General features: G+C 49.7%; 1 protein-coding gene across 1 annotated transcript; it reads left to right on the top strand.

Moving 5' to 3' along the window:
* Positions 1–328: 328 nt before the first annotated feature.
* On the top strand, positions 329–22,865 carry LOC131284970 (baculoviral IAP repeat-containing protein 6). The gene is made up of 27 exons (XM_058313829.1): positions 329–465; positions 990–1,332; positions 1,400–2,554; positions 2,603–4,175; positions 4,275–4,501; positions 4,589–4,810; positions 5,293–5,463; positions 5,905–6,397; positions 7,686–8,110; positions 8,183–9,922; positions 10,007–10,781; positions 10,865–11,238; positions 11,715–11,877; positions 11,971–12,861; positions 12,938–13,643; positions 13,727–13,970; positions 14,049–16,901; positions 16,971–17,360; positions 17,424–17,999; positions 18,075–18,241; positions 18,320–19,144; positions 19,225–19,488; positions 19,566–19,746; positions 20,139–20,322; positions 20,404–20,648; positions 20,730–22,344; positions 22,435–22,865. Coding segments are annotated over exons 2-27 (16,638 nt in total). The 5' UTR covers positions 329–465; positions 990–1,154; the 3' UTR covers positions 22,436–22,865.
* Positions 22,866–23,439: the final 574 nt, after the last annotated feature.

The raw sequence follows: 23,439 nt of genomic DNA, 5'->3' as shown, positions 1-23,439 counted from the left end.
AAGAAAGAGCAAGAATGCAATTCGGTAGTGATAAACCAGCACAGAACGGTCAGCGTAGCACACACACAAAAGATTTCGTCTGGTCTGGATCACTTATTTTCTCGTCTGTAATTATTTGACATTTTATGTTTCTGAAAAAGGCACTTGTGAAAGCGTTCAATAGTTTTCATTTCGTATCGGCTGGCCAGCAAAGCGGGGCAAACCGCTGTACTATTAACGTCTCGAGCACCGTTCGCGTCGCGAAGTAAAGTGAAAAATCCGACGAAGAGGAAGTAGTAGTAGCACTCGCTTGGCCCTTTGCATCATTTCATTCGAATAGGCAGACTCTTTGAGTGAAGCAGAAAACACCAGCCAACAAGCTATCGAATCGTTTCTGATGGAAAGCTAATCGACGGCTTGTGTATCTTCCCGATTCTACGTGAAAAAGTTTGCTCGATGGTCGTCGTCCATTGCTATCGAAAATGTGTAAGTGCTATACGGTCTCGGGGCTGTAGGCAAGATAAGATTATTGGGGCAAGCGATTAATCGGTGTGTCATTTTTGCTGCTCCTGTGCATTGTTTAGTGGGATCACTTGCAATCTGTTTCCGCAACGAAGTCACATTCAGGTGGGCGTGGGAGAATGGTGTGGAAAAAAAGATTGATTTTATTCCGATGTGCGTCGCCATCCGACACAACTTTCGGTTGAACGCTCAGCAGCAGTAAAAAAGGGAATATTTCGACGAATACATGCCTTCAGTCATCCGACTGTAAAAAGTGAGAGAAATAGAAACATCGCAACAGAACGGATGCCTCTTTGATGCAGAAAGAGAAAGAGCGAGATCTCATGCTCAACTTTGACAGATTCGCTGCTGACTGCTCCGTGGCTGCTACGATTTAGGGTTATCTTTCTTCTGTGAAGATTTTCTATATCTTTATATTTGCAACGCTTGTTGTTTAACAAGAACCTTTATTTTTAATTTATATTTTATCTCCTTCTTTCTTCAAACAGGATCTCCTTTTTAACTATCAAGCAAAACAAATCTTTGGAATTTTTCTTCCGTCGTACAGTAACACAGTAAGGCTGTACCGGCGGAGGACTTAAACAAACAATAGGACGGCGTAACATTACAAAGGGAAATATAGTGTGTGTGTGCGTACGCTAAGTAGCACCAATATGGCAAGCAGCGACGATCAATGGCTGAAGGAGGATGGATATCTGAACGTCGATACGGAGTCCAGCTCCATCATGTACCACCCGCTTCTAAACGTGATTCTTGTGATTGCGAGCAATGGTGAATTGAAGCTGCTTGATGTCAACTCTGGAGTCATACTTCAAACCTACCGAGTATCAGGTGAGATCTTACACAAGTACTGGGTTTCCTTCATGACGGATGTCCGCTTTTTGTTTCGCACACGCAGATACGAACATGGTACGATGCCGGTACCTGCCAACGCAGGATAAGATGCTGATTTGGAATGGGCGGAACATTTGCATGCGGGGCGACTATAACGGTGTGCTGCTGTTGGATACGATCTTGCAGGCCCCGGTGGCGCTCACCGACGATCGCGTGCGACTCGAGCTGCTGCTGTCCGAAGCGCTGCTCTTTCTGAAGTGCCTCCAGAACCTAGAAGAGCACGGTCTGGAAAATATGAGCGATGTTACGAACGAGCTGACGCAAAAGATAAGCGAAGCTCAGTCGCACTCGAAGCGTGGCATCAAGGCTCAAAAGTGGGAAACGGTCTGCTTGGAGCTGCCCCACTCGTCCCTGCGCATGGTTGCAAGTGGCGTGGTGATGCAGCTGAAGCGGCTGGATCAGCACATTCCTGCGATGGCCATCGCTTCGGCGATTAACGAGCGACTGACGGATCTGCTGGTTGGGGCGCGCGTGAACGAGTCAGCCAATTCGGTCCAGCGTTTTCAGATGTACTCCGAGGCTGCCCGACGGCAAACGTTCGAAGCGTGGCCGCACATGGACTACAAGTGGGTCTTGCCGGATCAGATGGCACAGGCCGGCTTTTACCATCAGCCCGGCGAAAACGGAAACAAGGATCGGGCGATGTGCTTCACCTGCGCCGTGTGTCTCGTTTGCTGGGAGAAAACGGATGAACCGTGGAGCGAACACGAGCGACACTCGCCCGACTGTCCCTTCGTCAAAGGCGAATTTACGCAAAACGTACCACTCTCTGTGACGTACGCCACCAGTCCAGCGGTGGCAACCGGTGGCTTCACTTTGATCTCAGCCGGTGACCGTGGGGTGGTTTTGTGCACCGGCAATCCGGGTGGGGACGTTACGGTTTGGAACATCGAACGGCAGCTCACAAAGGTTTACGAGTTTCAGGTGAAACTACACCCGGACATTCTCACGACGACCACGATCAGTCTGCGCGCTACGGTAAACTCGATCGAGCTGACGGCTCTGGCGGCTTATTTTGTCCGTACGTCCTCCGGCGGTGGAATGCTGCAGCGTCGAGCTTCTCTTTCGTTGAAGCCAAAAATGCTTGGCACAAAGATAGTGGCTGCGGTGCGCGTCAACAGCATCGAGCCGCTGGACGATGAGGAAGCTGAGTACGCTGGTACCAATGTGCCGATTGAGCGGTTGTCCGGAGCTCCATCGCAACCAGAGACGACGCTTCTGCTTATAGTTTACAACATCGAGGATCCGGAGGTCGATGATTCGGGTCCGGGCTCGCCATCGATGGGCATAAAAATGTCAAACAATCCTCCTCATGGGAGTGTTGGTGGTGGCAGTAATGTGAAGAAAACCAATCTGTCCACGATTCTGGAGAGTTTGGAAGACGAAGGAGTGCTAGTGCTTGATGAGCGCACTGGTTTGATCAAACAGGCGGAGCAGTTGCTGAAAAAGTCCAATAAATCCAAAAAGAAACATGTAACCGTCGCAGATGTCACCGAGAGCGATAGTTGCAGCCTTATATTACCCAGTTCGAACGTTACTAGTGCCGTGCCACCCTCTAGCTCGATCAATATTGTGTCCGATGCACTTGCCACGGGTATCACCGGTTCCGGTGGTGCAGAGGGAACTGGTGATGGTGGAGGGGGAGGAGGTGGAATAAGCAGCACCTCGTCCGATCAGGATATCTGTTGCATGCCATTGCAGTACATCGAACTGCCACCGATATTTGTAGAATCGCACGACCACTACTACATCTCGGATACCGTCCCTTCGAGCGACAATCGGTTCCTGCTGGTCGTGCTAAAGCTTGATGCTAATACTGCCGCCATGGGCACGACATTAGAGGGCACGGAAAAGGAAAAACAAGAGGAGCTGGGAGAAAAGGAGCTGGCAACTGGCAATAACAGCAGCACCAACCGATGGTATGCAATTCTCTACCTTTACTTTCTGAACGAAGACGGGTTGGTGCGATCGGATGATCCGCTGGTGAAGTGCCTGGAGCAGGATCAGTCACCGCTGGAAATAACGATGCTGCCAAAATGTGACGGCACCGGACGCCACTTCGGTGGACCGGACACGGAGCAGGGCATCTTTGTGATGACGTGCGCCGATGGAAAGTTGCGCATCGTGTCGTTGAAAAGTCTTTCGATTCTGTCCGAAGCGTCGGTAAAGGACGATCGGTTCGTGTCGGCCACATACTGCAAGAGCCTGGAGCGGTTGTGCGGGTGCACCCTGAAGGGTTGCCTGCATTTCTACTCTTTCTACGATTTGGACGCCGATTCGAGTGACGAACGGGACGAGGAGATGGTTGTACCATCGATTGCGCCTGTAGTTTCGACCGGCGCCGATGGTACAGCCCCTCTGGATTCCGGAATGGAACGCTCCGGCCTGTTGTCGTATGGAGGCTCCGGTGGTGGTGCGGATGGAAGCACGATGGGCAATTACGGTACCGAGGCGCAAAGAATCGCAAATTCCAGTGACGGTTCTTCGATGTCGAATGCCGCTCCCGGATCATCTGGTGGCCCTCAGGCGCAACAGCAGCATCCCGATGGCGAAGGGCTACAATGGTTGCTGGCTTTCCGGAACGATGTGGGCAACGTGAACAACCTGAAGGTGTTGTACTCACTAACGTTGTTCAGTGAAATGTTGACACCGTATTCAGCGGAGGTGCCGGCATGCTGGAGCGAGCTAGAGCAAGCACAAAAGCAACGGCGCAATTCCCAGCATTTGCGTCCCGGAGATGATACGCATCTTACCAAAACCTGGCGCCTGCACAACGATGCGTGAGTAGAAGCTAACTGGCAAAATATTCTTCTCCTCAGCAGCAACTAATTCTCAATTGATTTATATTTGTTTTTCTCTCCCTCCATCGCATACCATAGGTCCACCTGGGACGAGCATCTTATTGAGCTGAATCTACCGAAGTGTACCTCGCTCGGGCACATCGATTTCAAATTTTCACTTTACCAACCGTGCGCGAACTCGCCGGCAATACAGGTGACCCTTTTGAAGCAGAAGTCAATGGGGTTGTGCACGCGCCGCAAGACACAATCCATTAATCGCGTTGACGAATCGATCAACTTCAACATTGGCGCAGGCGAGGGTAAAAGTATGTTTTTGTCATGGTGCTCCGAGCAAGTGTTTGTTCGTCCGAGCAAATAATGTTCTTTATTTATTCTCCTTCCAATCTCAAAAGACTTCGTCGAGAATCCGGTTCTGAGTGAAGAGTACTTGCAGGCACGGAATGCGGAAATCGTGGTCGGACCGATCGAGCTCGCTTCCTGTATGGACCTTAGCGAACAGGGAGGCTGCGTGACACTGACCAGCCCGAAGTTACTGAAATCTAAGGGCCGCAACTACTTGCTACACATCAAAACAATGACGGATTTGTCAAAAGATGGTCAAAGTAAAACCAGAGGTGAGTTAAGGGCGGGTGACTCTTTGGTGGTCTTGGGTTGACCATATTTGGATAAACTGGTAACAAATCCTAGAGATTTGCAAACTTCCTCCATGGGCTTACTGTGGTTACCATATGGCACGATTTTCCTCCGTTTTTTGCATTGTTTCTTGTTCTCTACTACACCCTTCAGTATCCTTTTATTATATGCTTGGTCATCTTTTCTTAAACCCCTTTGTTATGAGTGTTCCACATTTAATCGCGTGGGGGATATTCGAATACATTTTTAAGTTATGTGGAACAGTTTCATTGCCCTCTCCAATTTTGATACGCTGATCTATAATGCTAAAACTAAACTTGTCAAACGTTTCCCCTGCCTCCCCAACATGGACCCCCGGGAACAACCCGGATGCAACGCATGTGTAACGTGCCTAATGTTATGTGGAATTCATCGGAAATTGTGTACCTCATCGCACTCTCTTCTCCTCTATCGGTCGACGCAGTTCCGGTGCGCAAGAAAGGCATCACGAGCATACTGCTAACGTCCTTCGCGAACATGTCGGCCCAGAGCTCCCACGGTTCCACCTTTGGCCACGGCAAGGATGGGGGCAGCGTCTCGTTTTTCCCCGACTCGTCCGGGAATGTTAAGACACGCAAAAATGATTTCTATATAGGTAAATTTGTTTTAAACATACAACAACTATGTTTTCTTTTTTCCTTATGGTTTTTGGAGGAGTATTCCTTTACTCTACTTCTTCTGTGTGCGTAGTATGGTGCTGCTCCCTTTGGCCGTGGTCTGTGTGGGACAGATGAGGTTTTGAATTTTGTTTTAGTGGATTTATATCGGTAGACTGCTTATCAGATTATCAGATTTGTGAAAAAAAAAAATAAACAAACGCACTCTGTAGTTGATGTTCCCTGAGAGTATTCTACTTTTGTACATTTTTTAATTTTTAGTTCTTACTCCTCTGTAATGTTTTGAAGACTAACATTTTACTTCTTTTTTTGCGATTTTAAAAAACGATGGCTAAATTAGTTGGTGTAGCAAGATCGTATTCCGACATTCTGATTTGTCGCTAATTACAACTCTCTTTTTTTCTCGTCCCATTCTAAAGGTTGCGATTGGTTGAACGAAATTTCCATCACCGTGCGTGCTACGCGCCAAGTCTACAAAGTGGAACACGAGCGCGCCCAACGGCTTGCGATGCTGGAATCAAATATGTTGCTGAAAAATTTACTCATGCTACTCCATCCGGAACGACCGATAGGATCTGGAACAGATCCATCGCAGGGTTCTTCGTCAGCGAAAACGAAAGTGCCGTTGGCTGATGAAAACATCATGATCATGCAGCAAAATCTTGCCCTAGACATTCTCATCTGGATTGTAACGATTCGGATGATGCGCTATCGGTACCCGAAGAATCCTTTCGCGAAGCGGCCGGCTCCGACCGAGCTACGCAACGTCGCCTCTGCAGATCTGAACTGGCAGCAAACAGAGTGCGTGCAGATCATTGAGAAGCACCTCGAGCGGATCATTCGGCAGTGTATCGTGCTTGCGAATCGCAGTATTGCGCATAAATGCGTGAAATTTTTGTCGCTTGCGTTAGAGTGAGTATCTATCAGCGTGGTATTTTTCCGGGTTGGGTAATTCAGCAAAGTTGGTGTGGTGTATTGTGAATTCTGATTAATTTTCATAATTTCAACTCGAAAATTTAAATCGTCTGGTAACACATTTTTTCTTGAAATTGTAAACAAATTTGATCTAACGGGGATTGCACAATAACAGTATGACACTCGATGAAAACTTAAGATTTAAGATCAACCACATTTAGTGATGTTTTATAATTCTTATTTCACGATAATTGATCTTAAAATTGTATAATTTATTGAAATTGTATATGTTGTAGCTTTTTGATCGACCCTGGCAGGTACTGTTTACTTGCCTGGATTATAATGTTACTACTAGAAAACTAAACACACAACACTGTTCAGTTTCCATATGAGGCGGTAAGAATTCACAGGCGAAGATCTAAACAGCCTTATGTGCAAAATTGTGCAGAAGTAACCGTGTAAATGAGAGGATCCTTTTCTTTTTATTTGTTTTCATAGAACTGATTGCGTTCGTTTCCATTTTTTACATCGCGCTTGATTTAAAAAAGGGGACATTGTACGGTCTATTAATGTGTAGGAATTGACAATTTTCAAGTTTTTGCACTCTTGATCTTCAAAACTACTTATTAAACCTCTTTAGAGTACCGTTGAATTTATAAGAGTATCGTCAAACTTATGTAAAAAATTGGAGGATTTTTAAACGGCAATAAAAAATTGCCAGAATGAAGGTCTGTTTGTTATCTCCATCTATAAAAAGCAAAACAAACCAATCTGATAATTCGCGAAAGAAGTTCAAAAAATACCCGTTCGGAATTTATCGACCCGGTATCGAAGTTTAACGATGCCTTGCTGGGCTAAACAGTGCTCTTATCAGGATCTACGATTATTTTTCGAACTTGAGATACTTGACATGTTTTAGTGTGCTCTATCCATATAAATACCACGTGAACTGATTTTTCCAACACTTTCACCGGCTAAACAAACGCCTTCACATTTGCTCCGACGAGAAATAAAATTACGCTGTCTGATCGATTGCACTCTTGTTTCGACATCGTCGCGTTTTTGTTACCTGGTTATTTTTTTGTGATACCTAACACAATACCAGTGTTAGTGCTATTAGTGTTTTAATATTGTGAAGCAAACATGACAAATAATTTTCTTAAATTCACTGCAAAAATTCGTCACTCACCCTGTATATCATATAGATAAAGTGAATAGTCAAACTTTGTACTTTTTGCTTTGTGTATAACAACATAATTGAACCATTTTTCATTTTTTTTTCAAGGGGCGCTCAAAATATGGTCGACCGAAGCACGTGCAGCTCATTCGAAAAATCTTTGAACGACGCAATCGTGGCCTGCCTGCCGGATATAGTGAACGCCAATCATGCCGGCGCATTGCGCTGGTTTTCCTTGCTTATTACTGGCACAACGGCACCCGAGAACCACCAGTCAGTGACTGATCGCTGCATTGGGCTGCTGAAAACGGTTGCGGAAGAACTGCGGAAACGCAATAATCCCTACACGGCACTGCTGCGAACACGCTTCGGTTTACACGGCGCCCCGTTCGATTCGGAGGTGTTTGATGCGCAGCCACTGGATGGACGCCTCGGGGCTGCCAGTGGGGCATTTCCGTTTGGCTGTATACCGGGCAATGTGCTCAATGGTGGTGGCCCCGGTGGTAATGGAACATGTCCGGCCGGAAGCAATTGCACGGCAGTCAAGGTCGTTCCCGCGCAGAGCATGAGCTACATGATGACTGGGGGAGGAGGAGGGGCAGGAGCCGGACTACATTCCGCTGCTTCATCGCTGCACGGTGGTGGTGGTGGTGGTGGTACGTCGTCGATTGATCTGCGGTTAATGTGCTTCGCGGATGGGGCCGACCTTAAGTGTCTGCCGGATCAGCTTCGCAGTCGCGGCATAGGGACGCATTTTATCGGGCTGTTGGAGGTAGAACCGCTGCATTACGCATGCAGCGCCACGTCGGATGCTACACGACTAGAGAGCATCGATGCAAATGGAATTACGACATGCACCAGCACAAGCACCCCGGTTAACGGATTCGGCAGCGGAGGCGGTGGTGCCAATGGGACTAGTAGTGGTGGCGTTGGTGTCGCCACTGCAGTTGGTGGAGGCGGTGTTGGTGGCACTGCTGCAACTGGAGTTTCTGGAACTGGCGCTACTGGGAACAGCACTCTAGTAGGAAACACAGACGTACCCGTCTACATCAAGCATGGCAACAAATATATAAGCATCAACGATATCATCAGCGGGGCGGCTGATGCGCACGGAATAAGCGACATAAACGTGGGAATAGTTGATGCAAGTAAACTCAATGCTGGTGGGGCGTGTGATGATGTTGTCCTGTTGCACGATTCCCTTATTACCGGCAATTGGGGTTCCATGGAGCAAGACAACCTCAACAGTATGATTCAGAACCTGAAGGATAAGCTTGGGAATAGTGCCAAAGCTATCGCTGTGTGCGATATGCTTGAGCAACAGTACCCGAAAGGGGGGCAGGAGAAAGACAACCTGGGAGTTGGTGGCAGCACGATAAACGTGATGACGAACGTGAAAAACTTACTGGTGGACAAAATCTTCTACGCCGCCCTGGAGAAGTACAAAAAGATGTCCGCGATCAACCCGTCCGCACCGGATCCGGTCGGGCTGTCCGGGTTTCTATCGCGCACCGTGCACCAACAGATCAAGCTGAAGGAAGATTTCTTCGCCGATGCCTCTAAAAACAACGCACCCACAATAGACGGAACCGCCGCACCCACAAAAGACGGTACCGTAACACCGAGCGAAGAAAAAGTGACTGCTACTGTTGCCGATACTGCGGAAGCATCGGGTGTTGCTGATTCGGCTGAGTTCTCGTCGACGCCCGTAACGTATGAAATTGTGCACACTGAACATCTCAATGCGATGCTCCAAAATTACCTGGAGGATGATGTCCTGCCTGCCGAATCGAATCAGGTCAAACTGCCGTTAGAGTTAAATCCCAGGGATGCGGCAACAGTGCAAGGTAGCAGCGGAGTGCTTCATTCACCTCCATTGAACAACAAAATACAGGAGTTTATCGAGGACCGGAATGCGGACGATGCGGAGAACGCATTCGATCAGCCGGGAGGTCTACCGTGGCACAAGCTGCTAAGCAGCCCCCCGAAACAGATGATCGTCGTGGAACGCATGCATTCCGGTGCTATACGATATGTGACGCTAGACTTTGGCGCACCGGTGATGCTGACGGATGTTATCATTCCGGCGTTCGCCGATTTGGCGTCGCTTTCAATCGACGTGTGGTGTTTCGAGGAAGAAGCGGACAGTGTGCGTCTCGTCGTGTCCCAGGATATTCATTCGCGGGCGCTCGTGCTCAGCGATCTGCAGCCCCCGCCTATCTGTCGTTACTTGAAATTAACGATAACCGGACGCTACGGGATGTCGGCCACTCGATGTCGCATTCCGATGGGTTCGTTCTTTGGGCATATCGTCATTCTGGACCAGGAAGCGTACGCCGATCCAGGTAGGTGTTATTTGCTCTACTACTCTACTGACCCATCCTGCTTCCAATGGTGATTGATGATAACTATTTTTTCCCCCTTCACAGTGATTAAATTGATTGAAAAGAGGAAAACAAACCTGCCGGTACAGCTGAAAATTCTCAAAGCCCTCTACGACGATGTCCATTGTCGTTACTGCCTGGCGAGCACCAAGCTCATGGATTTGCTCGTGCCCTACTTTAACAGCGACGCATCCAACATCGCGCACATGCACGCATTCTTGAGCCGCATGAAAGACACTTCATTCGGTGGCGCTTTCAATGCTGACTCTTACTCGTATGCCGGAGCCGGAGGTGGTGGTGGAAACAGTACGAGCAGCTTGGAATACGCCAAGGTAATCGCGGCGTACGAAGAGTGCATCGGATTTCAGCATCAACTGAACGTCATACGAAGGGTGATTGATCGGATCAGACCATCGCTCGGCGAGAACCATCCTCTGTTGGGGCAGCTCATGCTCCCGACCCAACCACCACCCCTGAAGCCGGGTTCGGATCTAAGCTCGGTTTACACGGACAAACTACGCATCATGAGCGAGTGTCTCATCGAGGTTGTACTACAGTTGATTACAACCTTCGGCAGTGTGTCGCTGGTGCTCAGTGGCCTCGACCAGTTTCACCAACAGAAAGGTCAGCAAATAGACCAGGAGCTGTGTAACTTGCTGTTCGACACGCTCGTTATCAACGGGGAGGCGCACATTCAGCTTGCGACCTGTTCCATGCTCGTGCGGGTGTGTTGTTTGGAGCCGTGGTGGGGCGATTTCATTGCCGACAAATTTCTACAGCTCTACTCGTCGCAGAACGATCGTATCTTTCCACAGGATCGGTAGGTGTACTGTGACGGAGTTGGTTACATTTTCTTTCTTCAACTGTTTACTCACTACCAGTCATTCTTTCCTCTCGCTACAGCGTGTTTCTGTTGCTGACGTATCTCGGGCGAAGAAGTATCGCCATTGGACGTAGCCGTACGACTGTCATCGATGCCGTACTACGGTGCTTAGCAACGCTGCTCGCTCCATTGGCCACGAGCGGCGCATCGGGGATGAGCATCTGGTGCACTACCGATTTGAACTTGTTAGGTTGGATTCTGCTATTTCTGTCGGTTTGTCTTGACGACGGTACGGAAGGTCGCAAAGATCAGAGCAACCTACGCTGGGATTTCATGTCCGGCGAAACCGACATCGTCAAAGCGCGCATGAACATCAACAACAGCGGGTTACGTACACTAACGCGAACCTTCAAGAAACGGCTGCTGCAAACTAAGCAGTACAGTTCCCTGTCGTGTAAGTGCTGTAAGAATTTTTTCGTTTTATTATAACTAATGGAATCTTTATTTAACACTGATAAGTCCAAAACAATTCGTATGTTTACAAAACAATTAGTTTTGTTTTTTCATGTATGTAAATTATTGGCTTACTAGTCGTTTTTACTTTTACCTATGTGGATAGTTCAGATGTGGTTCGGTCTCTGTTGGGGGACTGAAACCCACAGCTCAGAGGGGATGCTTCAAGGCTCGTGAAATTATTTTCTAACTGGCATAACACCCCGGATGTCCCGAATTTTCAGAGTTCCGTAGTGTGGTCCTTTCATTAATATTTTCTTCCGGCCTGTGTTGAGGAAATATTTTGGATTTTTTGATTTTGTATGACTTTTTTAACAAACATAACGCAATCAATTCGTTAGGTACTAAACAAACAAATTCGCTTCATATATGACTCATTCTCATGACTATTTCCTGTTAAAATTTCTTCTTTCACAGGTACATCAAAACTTGAAATGGCTCTGAAGCAGCAGGAAAACAATCTGAAGAAATTGACCGTCAACATTAAGCAGAGTTTCGGCGACTACTTCAATGAGATCAATAACAAGATGAAGGTACTTGAGGAAAAGATGACCGCTCCGACGACGAGCGATGCCGCTGCGCCAACGACGTGGACTATGGACGCTAACGGGGCAATTTCGGGCACGGTATCGAATCCCGGAGCGAACGCTGCTGCCGCCCCCTCGAGCAGCAGCACCGAACCGGTCGGTATTATAGTCGGTAATGGCCTAGGTAGCAGTGGTGGAGTAGCAGCCTCGTCGAAGGCTGGTGGAAGCGGAAAGTTTGCGGGTGGTAGTAGCAGCGGTGGTGGAGGGTGTGAGCGCATATTGCGGGAAATTTCTTTCGAGCGTGGCATCGATCGTGTCATCGGACACTCGTCGACTACATCGACCGCAGACACGGCGGGTGCAAGCGAGAACGAAACGCCGTTCGATCGTGGACTGAAGTCGGTAAAAATCGGCAACATCATCGTGGTGATACGGGGTCTTATCGGGTTGCTGCTCAGCATGGATTTTACCTGTAACATGGATCTGTTTCTGATCACGTGTAAGATTATTGCACGCCTGGTGCTGGCATGCCGACCGGCGTTGCAATTGTCGAAGATAATCACCACCAACCAGCTGCTGCAGCTCGTGCGCATCGCGGTTTGGGAGAATCAGCAGCAGCCTTGGGCCGTGCATGCCATCACCTGCTTGCTGCAGGACGTACTCGAGGCCGACAAGAGCTTCAAGGATGACGAGAATGATTCATCGGAGTCGTCTGGCGACGAGGCTAACGGTGGTACTGGCAGTACGTCCAATCATCACACTTCGTCCACATTACCATCGATGCGGCCACCGGTGGAGGTACCGTACAAGCAACAGCAGCAGCCGCAGCAACACCCACAGCAACAGGTGACTTGCGATCTGAGTTACGCCGATGTGGCCAAAAACCAGCTTCCGTCGGTGGTGGAGTGCGACGACGCGGTTGAGATGGAGGATATCCTTATCATCGACGATATACTTTCATCGCGCGAGAAGCGCTTCCTCAAACGAGATCTCACACCGATAGCGTCGGTTGCGAGTAAATTTACTTTCACCAACAAGTAAGTGGACGAATGGTTTATTGCTAATTATTTGTTTGTGTTACTTATTGAGCTGTCCCTCTTCTTTTCTCCGTAGAACCGTTTCCTTCGCCATGGACTCGAGGTTGGAGATGGGTTTGGATACGAACGTGGAGATAGTGCTTCGACGATTGACTACAAGGGCCGCCTACAATCTGATCACCAGCCTACCCCACACGGCCCTCATGCCGGAGCTGATTACCTTGGGGGTAACGTCTCAACCCACCGAACCACTTCCTGCCTGGCCGGAGAGCATAGTCGAAGCGTGGTCCGGCCCAGAATACTTGCAGGGTGCCGGTGAAACGAATAGCATGCTAACGGAGGTGTTCGACAATGTGTTGTCCGATCTGCACCTGGTTGATTCGTGGCTAAACCTGGAGAAGATCCTCCAGCTATGGCTAACACTGAACGGTGAAACGCTCGAGAGTTTCCCGGGCAGTCGTGGTGCTGGCCTGAATCCGTATTCGTTTCCGAAAATTCCTTTCGGTGACCGGGCGGTCCATGGTTTACTGAAGGCACTGGCAACCCATCCGAACATCAAATTGCGTGCCTGGTGCCTCGGGTTCCACTGTTTGATACTGGCGTGCAAGCCACACTTCGAGGTGACCGATTGCAAGGACATGAACGAGACAAGCTGTGATAATCACTTCCGCCGGATGGGCAGCCTCATCGTGAACGATGAGAACTTTGAGCGGATGTTGCTGCGTTTCTTTTCCGGTGTGGATCAATCCATGGTTTCCCAGGATGGTTGTAGCAGTCGTTATGTGAGTTAAGAGCACCTTCATTTGGGGATGTATTTTCGATTCTAAACCTTCCTTTTTTGTCGACGCACTGGACCGACCTGCAGGCTGGACCGACAATTTGCAAACTGGTGGTGGAGCTGTTCATCTGGCTGGAGATACGTTGCAATATGAAAGAGAAGCTTAAGCAAACACTGCTGCGCGTCACGCTCGCTTTGGTGCAGTTTGGCGGGGCTATTGCCAACCAGCAGGGACCGATCGATGCTCAGAGTCAGATGATAAAGGAACTGCTTAACTTTCCGTACGACAAGACTGATCTTGGCGTGGCAATGAGCGTCATTGAGTGTGTTTGTAAGTAGACTCGTCGATGACCGTAGGCTGTACTCGGTCCTATAATTTATTCCCTCTTTTTTTTTTTTATTCTTAAAGCCCATCTCGTGTATAACAACGTTGTCAATGTGGAAAAACTCTATTGCCAAAAGTCGGTTGAGCCAAATAACGCCGGTGGCGGTATGCGTTTTGGTAATCTGTTCGCGTCCGTGTTCAACTCGGAAAACAGTCGTTCCTGCCGTTATGTCACCGATAGCTCGCTTTTGGTAGACCTGCTGCGTCTGGCATCGATTCTTGTTACTACCAAGAACCCGCACACGAATCTTGGTTCTAGTAGCGCTGGCGTTAGTGTAGGCGGCGAAGGCTCTGGCGATGGTACGTCTCACAGCTCGACCGCCGGTGCCAGCGGTGGCGGTTCTGGCTCTGGTGCTGGGGTAGGTGTTGCGGATAATCTGAACACTTCCAGCGAAAGTCAGACGGATGAAATTAAAGCGGAACAGCAGCACACGACGGGTGATACGCGACCGAAGGTGCCCTGCTTTGCGGACACCGTACTGCAGCACTCGCCGACGATGAACCGGCTAATGGGAGCTCTTTCGCACTGCACCCAAGCCTCCGCCTCGATTCCCATCCTAGCGACCGTCAATAATGGAGAGTGTAGCGCCTCGACGATCCGAAACTCGGGCTCGTGTACGCTGCCGTATGCGATATTTCAGCTGCTGATGGTCCTCTGCCAGAAGGCGTCCGAGAACGAGCTAGTGGTGAGGCCGCTATTCGAGTACATCAACGGTACGTCGAACGTGCGACATGCGATGCCCAAGCTGCATCTGTCGGAGCCATTCCTTTGGCTCATCCTGAAGGTGCTGGGGACGCCCGCGTCTGTGGCAATCTTTACCGATCTCGGCGGCATCCAGGTGCTGTGCGAGAGCTTGGTACGCAGCAACCGGGCCCTGATCAACACCCAACCCAGTTTGGTATCGATGATCATGCAGAGCCTGTCGAAATCCGGCACCGGTGGAAGCGTTCCTGGCGCGGGAGGAATGCCCTCATCAATGGCCGGTGGAGGTGGTGGCGGTGGTGCTTCCGGTAGTTCATCCAAGAAGAGTACCCCTATCGTAACCACGCCGCGCAACGAAGAAGGGCTGATCAACTTTGCACCGTACTGTACCATCACGTCGGACAACCAGTCGGTGCAAGCTGCCGACGTGCTGATACAGGCCCCAATCGCGTCCCATCGGCGTGCGCGAAATCCAGCATGGAGCTACATTTTCTATGCGTACGAATCGCACGTCGATCTGACGCTCACGCTACCGACGGCCGTGCTGCTGAAGGAGGTTCAACTGCAGCCACATCTGGCAACCCTCGCCTCCTGCCCGTCGGCCGTGGCGATCGAGGTGACGCGGGACAACATACTTGGTCCGATTCCGATTACACAACCCATCTCGACGGTGGGAATGACTTGCATTCGGTTGCGCTTTGCTCAGCCGGAGATTGCCACCAGTGTGATCATTCGGTTGTATCGGCCGCGTGACGCTATGAACATTGGCCTGACGCAGATATCGATCCTGGGCACGACGACCTTCGGTGAGTTACCGGTCCCGATGGTTGGACCAGGTGGTGGCAGCGGTTGGAACAGTGTATCACTACTCGGAGGCGCAGTGGGCCCGACGGGCAACATGAAACCGTCGAATGATGTATTCAACGGAGTCGGAACATCGACATTGTACACTTCCCCGTACAGCTATGTTTACGGTATGGGTGCTCCGGACGGCGGTGGAGGTGCTGCAGGAGCAATGGGAGGAGCAGGAGGTCTCATTCCGGGAGCGATTGATGACGACGACCGAGTGGCGGCCCGAACCAGCCTTGCCTGGTTGCGCATCCTGACGCAGTGCTTTAGCGTGACGATTTGCTACGCCGACCAGCAGCTCTCGGATCGGGTGATTGCCGCGGCGAACGAGGTTAGCGGGTTCATGGAAGCGTGCTGTGCTCTGCTCAACATTGCGCCCAACAGTCCGAACGATACGCTGCAGAACTTGGAAACGGTGCTGCTGAAGCTGGGTCTGCACAGCCGTGAGATGGGCCTACGTTTGATTAACAGTCTGCTACGCCAGAGTATTCCGCAGACGTTCCAGCTGTCGAACGACTCGATCGCGGATCTGCTCTACCAACTGTGCACCATGCAAAACAACGAACATACCGCCGATCGGCTGCAGGCCATGTTGGAGTGGGTTTTGTCGTTGTACGAGCGCTTCCGGGCTAATGTGGTCTCGCGAAACCACCGGCTGGCGCTTCACTCGACCAATCCGTACAGCGGCTTTATACGGTGTTTGGCCGCAATCCTGTGGCAAGCGTACGCTACCGATCTGATTCCGAACTTGGTGGACATGGTTTCGCGCGAGCTCTTCGACGTGCTGTTCGGTTGGGTGCAGGAACTGGAGCACACCGAGAGTGGGCCACTGAAAAAGGCGCTAGATGCGCTGCTTTGTTCGATTTGCTGCATACGGCCCGAGTTCTTTACGATGCTGTTACGCCGGATGGGTGTGCTGGTGCCGAATTTGTCCACCGACCTTACCGCCTCGATATCGGATGACCGCAAAGATGGGGAACGACGAACGGATGACAGCAAGCAGGAGGAATCGGACACGACCGAATGGTACAGTCATCTGGTGATCGAAGACATTGGCCGGTTGGATCTGTCCCGCAGTCAGCTGGCAACGATTGCGATGGCTTGCCAGTCGCCGTTGGCCGTACAGCAATTGATCGATTCGGGGTTGCCGAAATTGCTCAACTCGGTGCTGCTGGAGTTTTGCCGACGGGCGGCTGATTGTGTCGAAAGGCGGTCGATGTCAACTAGGGTTACCAACAGAACTGTTGGAACCAGCTCCAATGCCAGTAGTGCCACTACCCATCATACATCCACTGAAGGTTGCTTGACTGACGCCGACAAATGGAGTGGAAGTGGTGGTGGCAATGATTCGACTGGCACAGAGCCTGCCGCAGCTTCGGCAGCTGGAGCAACAGCTAACGGTGGTTCCACGGACGCAACACGAAACTATCCGATGGTGAACATTAGCAAGGTGACGGAAATTCTGGGCTTCTTCACAGAAGTTTGCTCCGAAGGTCACATGCGCGATTGGCTTGGAAGCCACGAGGGGGCAACCTTTTGGGAGCCACTGCTGTTGCTACTATGCAACAGCCAGTTGGCAAACATTAGTCGCGAAATAACGACCCAGTCCTGCTTGGAACTGGAGGACTGCCTCATCAAGTTCCTATCGCGTGTCACTACGTGCCACCCGAGGAATCAAGAAGTGCTGACGATCAAACTCATCTCGGTAATACGTAATTCAGATCCTTTGGAAGACACTGGAGCAAGTGCTAGTAGTAGCAGCAATACCAGCGGCAGCAGCAGCAGTACCAACACCAGCACCAGCACCAGCACCAGTGGAAACATCGGTGGTATGTTCTCGATTCCAGTGGGAGCTTCCCCAAGAAACTGCATTTCGGGCTTCACGCGACGACTTGTGTTGCAAATTTTGCTCGAAAGTGAAAAGATTATGGTGGCTGTACGAAGCGATCTGCCGCTGATGCAGAGCAAGGACGCCTCGAGCGGAGGCTGTCTATACAATTCCATCGCGAACCATCCCTCCAAGCGTCCGAACGCGCACCTTATGCTGTTCCAGCTAAGTACCACCGCCAAGTGTCAGGACATACTGGATCACTGCGCGGCGTCTGTGTATCAGCCGGTTTTGCCAACGGTTATACCTCCTCTGCCGCCCGCTCAATCCACACCACCGGGTGCGGCGTCGGCATCCGGAACATCGATTGCAGTCGGTACAAGCGAGCACTCGACCATATCATCCGGTGGTGGTGGTGGTCAATCCTCTACCTTGGCCATGGGGGGTAATCGTGGCGAAGGTGAGCTGTGGGAGTTGGGTATGGGACTGGAGTTCCTGAGTGTTGCGGCGGGTGTTACGGCAAAGGATAAGCGACTAAAGGAGGCCAAAAATCAGGCCACCACTTTGCGGCGGAAAGATCTGATGTCATTGTACAGTAAGTAGCATGCGGATGGTGGCGATTAATTAAAAAGAGGTATGACATTAGAATTATATTCTTGCTTGAACGTAGGAACAAAAATGGACGACCTGAGGCTGTCCATGTCGGATGGTATGTATCTAACGCATCCATCGGTCCCGGAGGTTATTATTACGAGCGATACGACCATCTCACAGCTGCTAACGATGCTGAAAGGGGCAGGCGTTTCTCTTTCGATTCCGTGCATCAATTTGAACCTGGTAAGTACTTAGATTGTTTCTTTATTTTGCGAGTGCGAATTCGATCCATACATTGTGCTACATGTTGATTACTTGTAGGTTGATGGTAAAAATAAACCGGTAAGCAACGATCTCAACTGCGGTGAGCCATCTTCGACGATGGCTGCGTCGTCTTCATCGTCGGGAAGTACGGCGGCGGGCACGCCATCTGCTCCGGCCTATATGCGAGCCACCGAGTTTCTGCCGCAACCGTCACCGCTGCAGATATTCTCCAGCTGTGGTGGACTTTCGCTACTAGCGCACTATCTCCCGACCGTCTACCCGGAGATGCCCAAGACGAGCGCACACTATTTGGACAAAGATCGTAGCCCAGCGGGTGCGGGTGGCAGCGGCGCTGGTGCTGGAACTAGCGGAACTGGTGGCAATGGTGGTGGTGGAATCGGCAACGAGTGGGTAAAACTCGAGCAGATGGATGAAATTTACGAAGATTTGGATGATGTCGTCGCCGAGGCCTCCCCGAAGGCGCAATCCGTTTCGGTGATTCCACAGCACTCTCTGGCGGCTTTCGCGTTGTTCCTGCGCCTTCCCGCATATTCAGAGGTGCTGCTCACCGACACCGTACGAGCGCAGTGTCTCCTGCGGTTAACACTGGGTGTGACCGGGGACGGCGAGGGTCACGAGGTATATAATCTTCCGCTGTCGATTTCACTGCCGACGCTACCGTTCGAGGTATTCCGGCAGCTGCTGGAGAGTTCACCCTTGACCACCGACGATGGCGTTTTGTTGCGGCGCATGGTAATCGAGGTTGGCGCGATACACTTGGTACTGAACTGTCTCAGCATTTTCACGCATCACAACAATAACGGCAGCACTGCTAGTACTTCGCGATCTGTGGGCGGTGGTAATGCTCCACCAACGAACAACGTAAGCGTCATATATGCCAAGTATTGTTCTACGAATTTGAAGTGTTCAATGTTTCTTCTATTTATTTGCTTTTGATGCAGAACACCGGATCTGTGTACATTGGATTTCCAGCTGTGGGTGGTAGCAATACGGCCAATGGCGGCAACGGCAAATCGACGTCGGCGACAACAACCGGTAATGCCAGCACCAATACTGAAGAACAGCTAAACGCCGAAGACAAGGGGCATATGTACTGGGCCAAGGGAACCGGCTTTGGCACTGGCTCAACGCAGCAATCTTGGAACGTGGAGCAGGCGCTGTTACGTCAGAAAACGGAAGAAGAACACGTCACCGTCTTGCTGCAGGTTTGTAAACAAATAAAACTAAACAATTGGAATGCACACATCATTCAATTAAATCGATTTTGTTGATACCGACGCAGGTTTTGTCGAGCTACATTAATCCTGGATGCAATAAGTATACCGTAACCGCTGGTAATGACGAGCAACTGAACTACCGAGACTGTCACGAATCGTTACCTGAACTGCCACCGATCTTCCTGGATCTACTGCAGCAAAGCTGTCTCATTCCTGCCCTCAGTTCCTATCTGCGAAACGATTCAGGTAAGCCGATTGTTGTGGTTTGAATGTGGACCTTTTTGTCGTACTACATTAATTTTCGCTGGTGTGCTACTAACTCATCTGTTATTCTTGAAAATTTGAAAATACAAATAGTCTGACGGTTTATATGAAGCACAAAGCAACCTTTGCAAACGATAAAAAGCCTTCAGTCAGTCAGTCAACTGTCAAAATCTGTGCAAATGTGTTTTTCAGTCAGCGAGTGATAAATACGGTTTGCAAAAGATGGCATTTGTTTCTGTTCTGGCTTGCTAGGGACAGATTTGTGTGATGTAGTGTAAATGTCGGTAGATGAAATTGAAAATTTAAATAGCAACAAAGAAAAACTAAATATCATATTAATGATGGTTTATTCCCTACAATTTCCCGCCATTCAGTGTTAGACATAACCCGACACATCCCACTATACCGAGCAATCCTGCAACTGCTTAGGGCGATTTCGCTCTCGAACCAACTGGCCACACTATTGGTAAACAAGAGTGCTAGCGAGGGCAAATTGTCCATCGCGGGATTGCTATCAAACATGAAAGCGTGCGTTGATACCTACGCCAGTCGTTTGAAGTGAGTATTTGTGTATTTAACCAAAACGCCCTCCCAAACGCCTAGTTTATTTATGCGATTTCATATTCCACCTTTTTGCAGAGTGAACAAGAAGTCCAACCTGAAAGGTCAAACGCAGAAAATAATCGTTAGCCTGGACGATGGCGACGACGAAGGGCTAGCACTGATGATACACGACATACAGCTGACCTCACTTCTGGTCCAGAACGCGACCAATACGGACGCCACAAACGCTGCGGAGGAAGAGGAAAAGCAGTTGATACCGCGTCCGATCACAAAGTCGGTGGAGGAGCGGTATCTGGAGATTATGAAAGCGCTGCAATTTGGTATGTATGATTCAGGGAAGGTTTTTTTTTTGGTTTTTGATGAAAAAAGGAAGGCAACTGATTTTATTGTATTGTTTACAGATACTTTCGAGATGATTGCTGAATCGGAGAATGGATACCGTTTTGCGATATCGCACCATTTCGAATCGAACGTTCGTATGGCCGGAGATCGAGGTCACCCGGGACGGGTTAAGCGTTTGGCACAAGAAACGGTAACCCTTTCGACCAGTTTACCGCTTTCTTACAGTAGCTCCGTGTTTGTGCGGTGCGATACGGACCGGCTCGATATCATGAAGGTGCTTATCACGGGACCCGCCGAAACACCGTACGCGAACGGCTGCTTCGAGTTCGACGTGTACTTCCCTCCCGACTACCCGAACTCGCCAATGAACATCAACCTGGAGACGACGGGGCGTAGCACGGTCCGCTTCAACCCGAATCTCTACAACGATGGTAAGGTTTGCTTATCGGTGCTGAACACCTGGCACGGGCGGCCGGAGGAGAAGTGGAACGCGCACACGTCCAGCTTTCTGCAGGTGCTCGTGTCGATCCAGAGCCTCATCCTGGTACCGGAACCATACTTCAACGAGCCGGGCTTCGAACGGAGCCGCGGGACACCCTCGGGGACGCACAGTTCCCGCGAGTACAACAGCAACATCTACCAGGCGTGCGTGCGGTACGCGATGCTGGAGCAACTTCGACATCCGTGCCCGTGCTTCCGCGAGGTCATCCACGCGCACTTTTGGTTGAAGCGCAACGAAATCTGTGCCCAAATCGAGGACTGGATCACGGAACTGAGCAATCCGCTGCAAAACGAGCGAACCGGGCGAGCGATCTCGTTCAATGCGATGGTACTGCGTCGTCAGTATCGGCAGCTTCGGGAGGAGCTAGCCAAGCTGTCACCTCCGGAGGGGCTCGATGAAGCGGACTATCCGTTCACCGCCATTAGCACCAACAGTGCCAATGGCGGCGCCACACCCGCCGGAGGTTCGACGACGTCCAGCACTTTGTCGACGACGAATGCGTTCGGTTGTCCGTCCGGCTCGTCGTCAACCTCTTCCTCTTCTTCATCAACGTCGTCCTCCTCGTCGACGTCCACCTCATCATCGTCTTCGTCATCTTCATCGTCCACGTCATCGGGTTCCTCGACATCATCCAACTCTTCGTCACACAGTCAGGTAGCAAGTGGTGCCACCGCCACCGGAGGGGTGGTCACCGTTTCCAGCGGGGTAGAAAGCTCCAACAGTACCGCGCCGGAGACTGACGGAAACCAATCGCACAATTACGCGAAGGAGGAGGATGATACAATGATGGGAGAGGGACAGCTACGTGCTGAAGAAGAGGCTGATGCGCTCGCAGTGACGATGGTTGCCGTGGAGTACTGCATGCATTCCGATAGCGATGGCGGCGGTGTTGCTGGCAGCGACAATGGAGGCGGCTACAGCGAGTCCTCCTCGAGTGGTAGTAGCAATGTGACGGGTGGTTCCAGTTCTGGCGATAGTAGCGAATCGACAGCCGTTACCGGCGGGATCTCAGAGGACGCGCTCGATCCGCACCTATTGCCTTTGATCACCACCGACGAGGGGCAAGATGTGAGTAACGAGAAGAAGTCTCCGCCGTGTGACGCACAACAGGATGATGCGCTGGATGAAGAACATTCGCTCCCACTGGAGGACATGTCTCACCCAATGGTGTGGTGAGTAACGGTTCCTTGTTGCTTCTGTGAACGACCGTTTTGAATCCAGACCGATTTTATTTTCATAATTTTTTGTTTTGTTTCCAACAGAAATAAATTTCTAATCCATTGAAGACCGACCTGAAAACGGAGAAGGAGAAGGCCTGTCAACCGACTAGACTAGAACCTAACTTTAACTTAGCAAGGGCATAATAAAAAAAAGCTATCGTCTGGTGTGGGAGTAGCAGAGATGAATCCTAGATTGGAAACGTTTGATGATGTGATATAATTAGTTTTTCTTGCTCAGTGGCAGGACCGAAGGATTCTTAGGTAGCTCGATCGAACGATGGAATTCAATCCTTGTTAAGACGTTTGGTAGAGAAAAAAGAAAACGATAACAAACAGGAGATCGGCAATTTTTCGTTTAGATATATACATTAATGTACAGAGAGTGTTATCTCTCTTTGTGTGCAAATCAAGTCTTACGAGCCATAGGAAAAACAATAAGTAATAATATAAACCCTTATCAGTTACAAATCATATATAGCATTTTTTTTTTCTTTTTTTATGCATAACACGACATTAACACTCACTCACAAGCTAGACTAGGGACGATTCGAAGGAAAATCTATATATATGTACGATGCGTCGAAGAACTGCAAGCTCAACCATCCGATCCTAGTTTGTTTCATTGGCGATTGTTTTTTTTTACGATTCACATTACAACATTATTGAACTTACTATGCTTCGTTTTTGTGTTTGATAAGTTTATTATCTTTGAAATTTACACGCGTCGTAAATTCATTGCAATGATATTTATTTATTTCTATTTTGTAGAAGCTTAAGCGACAGCTTTTTATCAGCTACATACAGTCGACTAGTAGAAAATTTGTGAAATTTGTTTTGATCAATCATTTTTAATTCGCCCGATCGCTTAAGCGGGTGCTGCTTTATTTGGTACATTCAATGGCTCCCGTTGACGACGGGGAGCAAAAATATCTTTATTTTATCATTGAATACACTTTATAAACAGTGATGACCGTTGAACGTTGTCAATGGGTTTGTGTGAAACATGTAACGTTCGGGTAATCAGGGAATAATATGGACGCGTCTCTA

This window comes from Anopheles ziemanni, chromosome 3 (assembly GCF_943734765.1).
Source record: "Anopheles ziemanni chromosome 3, idAnoZiCoDA_A2_x.2, whole genome shotgun sequence".
Classification (NCBI taxonomy): domain Eukaryota; kingdom Metazoa; phylum Arthropoda; class Insecta; order Diptera; family Culicidae; genus Anopheles; species Anopheles ziemanni.
Note: the sequence above shows the minus strand (reverse complement) of the source record. Positions and strands in the feature narration are given on the sequence as shown.